Consider the following 11471-nt stretch of genomic DNA (forward strand, 5'->3'; position numbering starts at 1 on the left):
AGAGAGATGCAAATCAAAACAACTCTGAGGTATCACCTCACACCTAGCAGATTGGTCAACATGACAGCAAAGGAAAGTAATGAATGCTGGAGGGGATGTGGCAAAGTGGGGACATTAATGCATTGCTGGTGGAGTTGTGAATTGATCCAACCATTCTGGAGGGCAATTTGGAACTATGCCCAAAGGGTTCTAAAAGACTGTCTGCCCTTTGATGCAGCCATAACACTTCTGGCTTTGTACCCCAAAGAGATAACAAGGAAAAAGACTTGTACAAAAATATTTATAGCTGCGCTCTTTGTGGTGGCAAAAAATTAGAAAATGAGGGGATGCCCTTTGATTGGGGAATGGCTGAACAAATTGTGGTATATGTTGGTGATGGAATACTATTGGATTCAAAGGAATAACAAAGTAGAGGAATTCCATGGAGACTGGAATGACCTCCAGGAACTGATGCAGAGTGAAAGGAGCAGAACCAGGAGAACATTGTACACAGAGACTGATACACTGTGGTACAATTGAATGTAACAGACGTGTCCATTAGTGGCAATGCAGTGACCCTGAACAACTTGGAGGAATCTAGGAGAAAAACCACTATCCACATTCAGAGGAAACACTGTGGGAGTAGAAAACACAGAAGAAAAGCAACTGTTTGACTACAGGGGTTGCAGGGATATGATTGGGGATGTAGACTCTAAATGAACATCCTAATGCAAACACCAACAACATGGAAATAGGTTCTGATCAAGGACATAAGTAATACCCAGTGAAATTGCCCGTCAGCTGTGGGAAGGGTGGGCAGAGGGGAGGGAGAGAAATAATGTTATTATTGTAAGCAAGGAATAATGTTCTAAATTGACCAAAGAAATAAATTCCAATAGAAAAATTAAAATAATTAAAATAATTAAAAAATTAAAAGTACCAATAGAATTTTGTTTAATTACCTCTGCATTTCAACTTTTCGTTGTTCTTCAATGAAGTCTTAATGCTTTTTTACAGTTTAATACCTAAAAAACATTACTTTTAATTTCAATTTTATTATTAGTCAGCCTATATTTCTTGCCATAAACATAATGCTTCCAATTTAAATATGTTAATATCATTTACAATTACATACAATGGAACTTCTCTTGATTTCTAGAATTACTTACATACACTCTAAAGATTTCTTTCATTGGTTTAAGATTAAATCCTGGGTAATCAGCAAACTGTTAAATGAAGAGGAATGTAAGCCAATTAATTTGTTTTCATTTTTTATTTATGGCAATTGAAGTATATAACTCAAAAGTGTATATCACAAATTAAGCAAAAAACCCCACCAAAAAAACCTTGAGAGTAGAATTTACTATTTTAAAAAAATTTAGGCTAATTAAGATGATTTTAGAATAGAAAGGTGTTGTAGTGAAAAGCTGCCTCTTTTATCAACTAGGCATGAATAAGGATCAGTGTTTGCTCATTTTGAAATCAATATGTGTCAATATATTCTGCCAAAATAGTTTGAGAAAATGTTTTGATGTTTTAATTTTGTGATGTTTGCACAATGAATAGTCATAGCACCGACCCCTAGAATTTTCCCTTAATAAATAAATATAAGAGTTTGTCATCCAGTAGCTCAATTTTCTGATTTTGTATGAAGGCTACCATTCAGAAACTCAAATGGGGAAATGACCACTTTGCTTTCCATTACAGCTGCTCAATGAAACATGCTTCCGAAACATCCAACTACACATATATACAACTTAAAATAAGAACTTAGCAAGGAAATAGTCACATCATTACACATTTTTCTCTGTTATAAAGACATTTTGAAAGAATTAGAATTTCAGAAATATAAAATGAAACTCACTTGATTTCTAAGGCACATTATTAACTATAAAATCTAAAGTGAGATTTTATTTGATGAACTTCATCAAAATCTCACAATATTTGCCCAAACCGAAGTGGAAAGAGATAAGTATTGACCATTAATTTTTAGTCTATAGTCAACAAAAGTATCTCAATTGAGACAAACCCTGCAAACCTGAAATCATTTGAGCAATACTGGTACCACATAAGCTGAAGAGATTCTGAATAAAAAGGTTTTTTAATTAGACATACTGATGTACTCATTGTTTTGGAGGATTAGTTAATTCCAGTTGACACGCATGAAATGATGCCTCATTTTTACGACATGGTGCCTGGTTTTCATTTCCACCACACAAAGCAGAGGTTTCAGTAAGCAATGCTTCATTTCTACTACACGTTGTTCCATTTCCATTATACGGTTCTCCTGCACTGCATCCCAGTGTATTTGAAGGTTTTTCCACTGTCACTCCAGATTCAATGGAATTCTGTCCAACAATCCTCAGATTGACAAATTTTATTTTCCAAGTGTTTACTAGAAAAGGACTGCGGATGAGTCCAAATACTTGTTCAAAGATACCTAAACAAACGCTGCCTCGGTGGACAGTGCCAGCAACTGCAACTATAACTAATCCATGTGGAGTAGCTACACACTTCAGGCCATTGCAATCTAGGTTAGGATTAAGAAAAAGAAACTCTTCTTTCACCAGAGATAGTAAACGAAGGCTCACCAGTTCTGAACCATAATAGTCTATCACATTTTGTTCTGATGTATTGTAACAAAATTTTAGCTTGACATCATCCCAGAAGTGCTGTGGTCCCCATTGTTCTTGGGGGGGTCCAAATAAAGGATTCTGAGAGTTGAGAAGCTCAAAGAACCACTGGCAAAATTCTTCTCCTAACTTGTAACACTCGTCAAATTGTTCATATTCTTTTTCTCCTTTTTCCTGTCAGTAAAGAAAAATCTAAGTTAGGTTTATTTAATAATCCAATTTAATAGCCTAAGTTTAATGAAAACAGTAAACTATGTGCCTCTGACAGACCATAAATGATTAATGACCTGGGCCCAAAATTAAATAAGAGGAAAGATCTCATGATCTCACAATTACAAACCTCCTTTAATATTCTCAAAACTTCTCTGAGAAAAAAAGGCTAATCTGTTTTTAATGTCAGTATTCTACTGGCTCTATACTATGGCTTTGACTTGTGGAACACTACAGCCTAACAAATATATAACAAAGAATTAAAAAAACTAAAGTAAAGGTTGTCATCAGAGAAATAAATCATTGAAAAATAAAAGATGACAGCACGAGAAAACTACTGAACTGACAGACTATGTATACTCCAATATAATAATAGTGATGTCAGGAGAAAATAAGAAAAATTATGAAGTTGGAGTGGATTTCCTATGGTGAACTCAAGGACATGGACAAGAGTTAGACAGAATGGGGCAGGCATACACACATATGATCTTCACTATTGTAGGGAATAGTCTACACAATAAGATCAACGATCCATATTAAGGAGCAGGTTTATGGACCAAAAATGTTAGAACACACAAAAAATTTTTCTGGATAGTATGGTACAGTGAAAAAACAATGACTGGAATCAAAAGGATCTGGAATCAAATCCTAACACTGATGCTTATTTCCTCCCTAGACTTCAATTCCCTCATCTATAAAAAGATGAGGCTGAGCTGAGCTCTACACATCTATGATTCTAGAAACTTTACAATTTTGTTGGCTATTTAAAAAAATAATTAAGAGAAAAAAACCAGTCAATTAATCTGAAAACTAAGTAACAGAATAATTTCTGAGGCTCTAAACTATCAGTAATGTTCAGGGAAGGTAGTGTTGCTGATAATGCTGAATATGTTTAAAAAAAAATAATTTTCTAAGAATTTTAATTTGGCCCTTAAATTCCTATGCAAATTTTATATACTAATTTAATTTCAAAAAACAAAAGCAATAACAAACATTGAATAGCTCAAGTATGGAGTAGTGAGTGATCTAAGATTTAAAACTACTTTAATGAAATTAAACAAAATTGTCTTTGAATAATGAAAATTGTATATACAAGATATGTTTCAATTTACTTAGACATATTATCATAAACGACTATATGACAATAGTCAATTCAAAAGATCCAGAAAGATCAAGCACTAGAAAATGAGATTTCTACATGGGATCTAACTTACTAGAAGTAAGAACTAAAGTCTAATATTTTTCAGGCAGAAAAGGACCCTAAATATTTCTGTGATTAGGAGGTATATACTATAAAAACATTTTCATTGATACACCATGGTGCTGAAAGTTATAATTTTACATCTGTTCTTCACTTATAGTTCATCAGTAATAGCTTAAAAAGTGCCACATTACTAGAGAATAACTTAATTTTTAAAAAGAGCCATTACTTCCAATTACCACAAGGTTAACATTCTTAACTATTCAGTCAAAAGATGATCATGGAGTTAACAACTGTCTAAGCTCCTCCAAAGGCCAAGTATAATAGACTGATAATGTGACATGGATTTCTATTTTTAATCATTACCCACACTGAACACAAATTAAGCAAAATGTCCCTCATCTGAACTAGAGAAATGATAACTTGAGTAAGTAAAATGAACTATTCTTTTAGATTTTTTTAAAATGTAGTTTTACTTCCAACAATAAAAAATTTTAAATTAAAGGCCTATTTAATAAAAGTCTTGTGCCCACCTAATTAAATTACTAATATAATCTATTGTTTATATATAAGTATAAAAGTATCTTGAAAGTGAATGACACTGCCATAGCAATACTGTATTTCCTTGTCTGAAATAACACATATTTGGAATAAAACTTTAACTACATATAGTTATGCTTCTTCAGAAACCCAGGTTATCAAAAAAATTTTTTTTTCTTTTTAATCATACATCCCCAAAGGACAATTAAGTCATCTTTTTTTTTTAATTGAATTTAAATGGCCAAAAAAAAACCCTTTAAGATAGCAAACAAATAAATATTTCATGTAATATGTAATAACAAGAAAAATTTAAAAGGCAGCATGACATATTAAGATAGATAATATTGCCTGGTGGTCAGGAAGACCTGAATTCAGGTCCTGTTTCTGATATATATGAGGTGTGACCATAGACAAGTCAACTTCTCAATCTAAGACAACACTTTAAAATCTAACTTGGAGTCAAGTTCTTTATTTCTTAAGAAGAAAAAGTGAAATGTTTTTTTAAAAGCTAACAATAATAATTTTCCCCAAATTTAAGATTTCTCCATTATCTCCAAATTAGATAAAAATTTAAAGAAAATAAATCATCTTAACTTGTTCAGATCGTATGATGTCTGTCTTTGAAACGCTCTCCCATGTTTCATTCACCAAGTTCAACTCCTTGTTCCAGTGATTTTTTGCATACTGAATAAGATTGTGCTTTTCAGAAGCTGGGGGTACAATTATTCCTTTTGTTGCTAGATATTTAAATATGATTTCTCTGTGCACTTTCTTTCTCTTCAAAAGTTCTTCAGCACTTTGACTGTAAGCTAATATTGCACGAATGGCATCTAGGAAAGAATATGCAAAAAATGAAGTTAAAATTAAAACGACTTTTGCTATAAAAATTTCCAAATGAAAATATAGAAAATTTCTAGCTTTCAAGTTTTTCCTTCCTCTACAAATTTTTTTGTATTTAAATTTTTTCCCTTTTTAAAATTTAGAATATTTTCCCATGATTCATGATCCCCCTGCCCCCATATTTAAGTTTTTAAAAACTGCTTCCAAAAAGAGGATAAACATTTACACTCAGTCTCCTTAAAAGAAAAAATTTCAAGAATAAAAATTTAAGATATTTATTTTTTAAAGAAAATTATTCAAAATTTTATTCTGAAAACAAATCCATTTTGGACCATGGTATTTTACAATTGTTTATTTTAAATCTGGTGAATTTTACTTCATCAAAGCAAATAAATATCTAGATATAGTCAATAAAGAAAATATTTTTACTTTGTTTAATGTAATATAACTGCTGAATAATGATTTTTGAAGAATGACCATTATTGCTAACCAGTGAAATAAGAAATAAGAGGGATATACCTGACACGTGGTGAGTGAAATTTAACTGCTGGATTTTTCTGAAGTGAATTTCCCCAGGTCTTGGGCTACATGGGCCAAGGTCTATCTGGTTAAGGACTAAACTCCCCTGCCTAGTTTTTGAGCCAGAGGCCAGGAGTAAATTACTTAGGGTTTAGGCTAAATATATTACCTTATCCTCTCTCTTGACTTCTTGCTTTACTCTTTCCACATTTTGTAAATAAATTGTAAATAAAATCTCTTTGGAATTAATTAAATTCCTGGCAACAAAACTCTTAAATATATTCAGTCCAACCATAAATTTTAACAGTATAGATGGACAAGGTGGGAGTTGTGAATTGCCTCTACTTCATCATATGATGGATGTATCAAAGTCAAATTGCTGGAGATCAAAACTAAGTCTAATATTCAAGTTTATAGGATCCTAATAAGCGTCAGTAAATTATACTGGAAAAAGTACAAAATTGGAAATTGGAAAGTTGGAAAGGCATGAGCTCAAATTAGACTTCTAACTCTTATTAGTAACCAGAACAGGTTCTTTGACCATGGGCCAATCAACTTGGAGTCCAAGTTTCCTAATTCATAAAATGGACAAAATACTAAGTGTTTCATACAGTTGTGATTATCAAATGAAATCGTGTGTGTGTGTGTGTGTGAGAAGTTTTGTATATAGCACATACTCTAATGTTAAACTGAAAATTCTTTTAAAAATTCCAAAAATGCAAATATATTCCAAATATTTCCAAAAATACAACTAAACTAAAGTTTCACACAAATAATTTGCTCTGAATGTAGAATTTAACTTAATTTGTTAATTTTGAAAATAAACCCTTTTTAAAGGTAAAGAGGTATATAACATAACGTTCTCAGAGTATAAATCCTTGGGTTGAAATCATCTGGGATTCTGAGCAAGTCAAGGAAATTCTCAATCTCAATCCTTTCCAACCCCCATGTTTTATAAGCCTCAAAACTAAATTGGTAGAAGAAACTTCCTCACTGTAAATGCTGTAACAATGCAAACTATAGTATCAAAACAAAACAAAAATTACCTAATATTTATAAATAGTAGAATCTTTGGGGGGCAGCTGGGTGGTTCAGTAGATTGAGATCCAGGCCTTGAGACGGGAAGTCCTAGGTTTAAATCTGGCCACAGACACTGAACAAATAAATCACTTAACCCCTATTGCCTAGCCCTTACCACTCTTCTGCCTTAGAACTGTGAAGGGTTCAATTATGGGTAGGAACCAATACACAGTATTGATTCTAAGGCAGCAGATAAAGGTTTAAAACAAAATAGTAGAATCTTTGAATCAAGCTGTTAGATATTATCTTTTTTTGTGTACTAATTCAAAATATTTTAACTTTCTTTTTAAATGTCATTTTTTGTGAAATAGTAGGGTCAGGATAATAAATATATCTGAACAAGGATGAAATGAGGATGAACTATAGGAACAGGAATTTTCCCACTTTAAGCTGAATGGGTGAAAATTTATGTCTACAACAGACCAAATGGAAATTTAGCAACTAAAGGAAAACCTAACATGGAATCAGAATAATGATATTTCTCTAAGAGGACAGAGAATTGCACTTAACCTTCCATTTTGGGTCCTGAAAACCTAATCATGAATTCAAAACACAGAGAAAAAGCATAAAATACACCCAAAAGCTACCAGAAGATTACTTGAGTAGAATTCTTTTTAATCAGAATGTTCTGTAGTAACTATAACTAACAGAAGCATTTGGTCAAATGAGGTATGGAAGGGAAGGGAAACTTCAGCAGCAGAAAACCACTGCTGCAGTAGGCTCAGTCAAGTTTGTTGTCAGTCAGCACAGAACATGTTGGAGGAAATGGAGAACCAGCACCGAACAGTCTGAGTGTGTTCTGATTACGATTGACATAGGGGACTGTTCGCATCTTGAGTACAAGAGAAGTGTGGCCTTTCTTAAGGATGTGCCCAAAGCCACAGACAATGACTCTTCTCTGATTCAAAAGGACATCCATAGCCCGTTCTTTTCTGGGAAGCATGCAGATGCTATGTTCCTTCATAAGTAGATGGTTTTCTTTAACTTGATGAGAGTGATATCCTTGTTGTTTCACAAATACAGAAAGGGAAGCAAAGACCTAACAAATTTATTTAATAATAAAATTTACAAAATAAGATCTTTGATTTAGAGGTGAAAGAGATCTTGGAAGATAACTATTTTAAATCTCTCAGTTCACAAATGAGGAAAATGAGGTCCAGAGATGTGAAGTGATTTGCCAAAGATTACCCAGCATATCTACTACACAATAATGACCAATTTTGAAATGGTAAATTCTCCAAAATAAACCAGAAAATGCCAGTTGTATAACATGACTCAATCAGTGCAATACAATTTTATAGAAACAAAAAAGTTACAACCAGAGTCAATCCCTGTGCCACAATAAAACAAACAGAAACATGCCCAAATGTACATTTGGTCCTTAAATACAGGAACACTTCACATAAAAGTGCACATTCCAACACAGGATTGAGATGACCAAAAAAATGGATAGATTCACTGGAAACTAGCATTTACTTACTAGAATAAGACTGCATAAAATCAACATAGATTTGTCTAACTTGGTCAGTGGAAAAATCAAGGGATGATGCTTGAACTGATAAAACAAATGGAGGGGTGTGGTATCCAAGGGCAAGGTAGAAAAGAATTAACCATCAATAGTGGGAATAGGAATTAAAGTACACTATTTAAAAGGCTACTCTCTTGGGATTATCTGGGTCAAAGGTTAACCATTTTTATATTATCAGATTCCTTTGGCAGAATTGTGAAACCTGTGGAATCCTCGAATGTTTTTTAAATAACAAAAAATAAAATATATAGGATTACAAAAGAAACCAAGTATATGTAAAATTATCTAATTATTTTTTAAAATGAAATTCATGGGTCACAGATTAAGAACTCCTGATCTAGTAAAACTCCTCTCATTTAAGAAATGAATTTAAAAAAAGGCCCCCAGAAGTAAAATGACCCAACATTTACCAAAAATGATATCATTAAACCCAGGTTCTTTCTCATTTTATAGATGAAGGAAAGGAGGTATAGAGAAGTCAAGTGACTTGTCCAGAGCCACACAGCTGATAATGCTTGGCACAGGACTCAAATTTCCCTAACCCCTCTTAATTCCAGTGCTTTCCCTTTCTAAAACTGCTTGCTCTGTATACATTTGCTTGCACATAGTTTCCTCTGAGGGCAGGGGCTGTCTTTTGCCTCTTTTGATATTCTCAGCACTTAGCAGTGCTTGGCTTTAATGTTTATTAAATTGAATTCAAACTCACATTTACCTGACTCCAAAGTCCAAAGCTCTATACACGATGCCCAATTTCGTGTTTTCTTGGCAAAGATACTGCGGTGGTTTGCCATTTCTTTCTCCAGATCATTTTTCGGATAAAAGAACTGAAGCATAGTTAAGTGACTTGTCCAAAGTCACAGTTATTAAGAGGATGAGGCCAGATTTAAGTCTTATCTCCTTACTCCAGGGCCAGCGCTCCCTAGCTGCTCTTGCCACCTAGACCCGAGTTCAAATTCTGACCACTTCTTAATCAGATTTACAGCTGCGCTTTGCAAGTCGTCTTAAATCCCTTAGTTTTTCATATGGTAAACAGGCTTCCTCTGGCTCATCCAGGTATTTGGTGACAACGTTCGAATTCTGTAACTCGCTCCTTAAGAGTTCAAAATGCAGCCAGGGGACCCCCAGCCCACCTCTGATTTCGGGCAAGTCACTTCACCCCCTCTAGTTCTCAGCTTTCTCTTTAAACAGTGCGATAGTTGGTGCAGATTTCGGGGTAAGTAGAAAGGCTATGTCTATGGACTCCTCGGAACTAGGTTTCTAAAAGCTGAAGGTACAAATACACAGGATTAAGAAGGAAATCAAGGTCAGGGAAATAAAGTATTCTCCCCATCCTTCCAAATTCAAGTTCAAGGATCCCCTCGAAATCTATCTGGGTTAAATAAAAATGCCCGGGGATGGGGGGTCCCATTCTAAATTCCTGAGACACCACCCGCAATAGCGCGGGAAGGATCAGTTTGAAGCGCACTAAAGCGCGGCACCCGGCGGGACCCGGCCCTGTGGCGGGCTCTATGACGTTACTCTTCCCGGCAGCGTCACAAAAGGAGGGCCTCAGCCTGGGCGTTCCAGGAGCTAGGCAAGGCCCCGCCGCGGCTGGGCCGGCGCGCTGGCTCCCTGGCTCCCAGAACTTGGGCTCGCCGCCCCTCCCCCACCGCCTCGAGTCCACAACAGGGCGCGAAAAGGGTACCCTCAAGTGGCTTCCCCCGACCTGCGGTTGGCCCGACCAGCCTTACCTTGGCGGTTCTGGGGCTGAACCAAGCGGTTGGTAATGGTGTCGCATAGCGCAAGGATATCGGGAGTTTCTATTAGACCTAGCAGGTCTCGACAACCCTCAAGCTCCATCATGTTCAGCCCCGACATGTTGCCCCCAGGCAGGGGGTGGGGAGGGACGTCTCCGGCCCAACTGCTCCGGTGCCCACCTTGGCAACTGTAACCGGAAGTGCTCGTCTCATCTCTTCTACCCTCCCTCCGCGCCATGCGCAGAAGTCCTTCACCACATATGCCTTGCGCGGAGAGGTGTGGGGCGTCACTAAATGGTGTCCTCCCAGGGGCATGAGTTCTTAAATTAAAGTTCCATGGGATAAGGTCCCTCCCTTCCTTCCACAGACAACCCTCAATCCGTTAAATTTCTGGCTGGCTCCATGACCTAGCTGTTCACGCGAATTGTTTGGGACTCTTTGTGCAGGAAGTGAATCATTGACAGAGGAAATAAGTTCCGCGGGACGGAAATGTAACCTACGTCGAAGATGTCCATTCAGGATGCGCCTGCGAGGTGGACTCTACAATTGTGCTTGTTTTTTCAGATTTGTACTATCTCCCTAAATCCCTTCCTTCTTTCACCCCAGAGTCTAGAGACGAGAGAATTTGGCTATTATGTGTCCCAAATGCCCATTGGATGGTGGACATTTCCTCAATAGACATAGACATACATATATTTATAGTTAGGTATCCAAAGACGTATTTAAATATATTAAAATATGTACATATTCTATATAAAGATTACGTAGATCTTGACATAGCTACATAATATGGAATATGTATGTGAGGACTATGGGTTCTTAAGGTGGGATCCTGGTGTGCTGGAGCCAGCTGCTATCTCTCATTGTTAAACTTTCTGGAAATCAAGCAAAACTTGCAAATCAGAAATTGATTCTTCGTTTTGTAATGCAAGGAAAAGATGGAGAAAATGATAATAATGTATATTAAACTTAAAAGTGCATCGTGCCTGTGAGTATTTTCTTTCATTGACCCATTTGTTAAAACATTTTCCAGCCCACTTAGGGCTGGTGCATAAATTTCAAAGTACTTTTGAACTTAGATGGCCAGGAAATCCACATCTTTAATTTTTACTAATCAATGGTTTTCCTTCATAATCCCATCCCATGTTAAGTATTTACAAAGCACACCCATAATAATCTTCATGTGTAATCTTATGCATTAAAAT

The 11471-nt window shown here is 35.6% G+C and overlaps 1 protein-coding gene across 3 annotated transcripts; it reads right to left on the reverse strand.

Moving 5' to 3' along the window:
* Positions 1–1237: 1237 nt before the first annotated feature.
* On the reverse strand, positions 1238–10712 carry C8H3orf38 (chromosome 8 C3orf38 homolog). Of its 3 annotated transcripts, none has more exons than XM_007500753.2 (4): positions 10261–10398; positions 9243–9794; positions 5158–5393; positions 1238–2786 (listed from the first exon to the last, which is right to left on the reverse strand). In XM_007500753.2, exons 2-4 carry the CDS (start codon positions 9361–9363, stop codon positions 2103–2105), a joined length of 1041 nt encoding a protein of 346 aa, XP_007500815.1. In that variant the 5' UTR covers positions 9364–9794; positions 10261–10398; the 3' UTR covers positions 1238–2102. The 3 variants fall into 3 exon arrangements, with proteins under 3 accessions (XP_007500815.1, XP_056663093.1, XP_007500814.1); XM_056807115.1 differs by having other exon boundaries at positions 9237–9794; XM_007500752.2 differs by lacking the exon at positions 9243–9794 and having other exon boundaries at positions 10261–10712.
* Between the last annotated feature and the right edge of the window lie 759 nt (positions 10713–11471).

This window comes from Monodelphis domestica, chromosome 8 (genome assembly GCF_027887165.1).
Source record: "Monodelphis domestica isolate mMonDom1 chromosome 8, mMonDom1.pri, whole genome shotgun sequence".
In the NCBI taxonomy this organism is placed as follows: Eukaryota; Metazoa; Chordata; class Mammalia; order Didelphimorphia; family Didelphidae; genus Monodelphis; species Monodelphis domestica.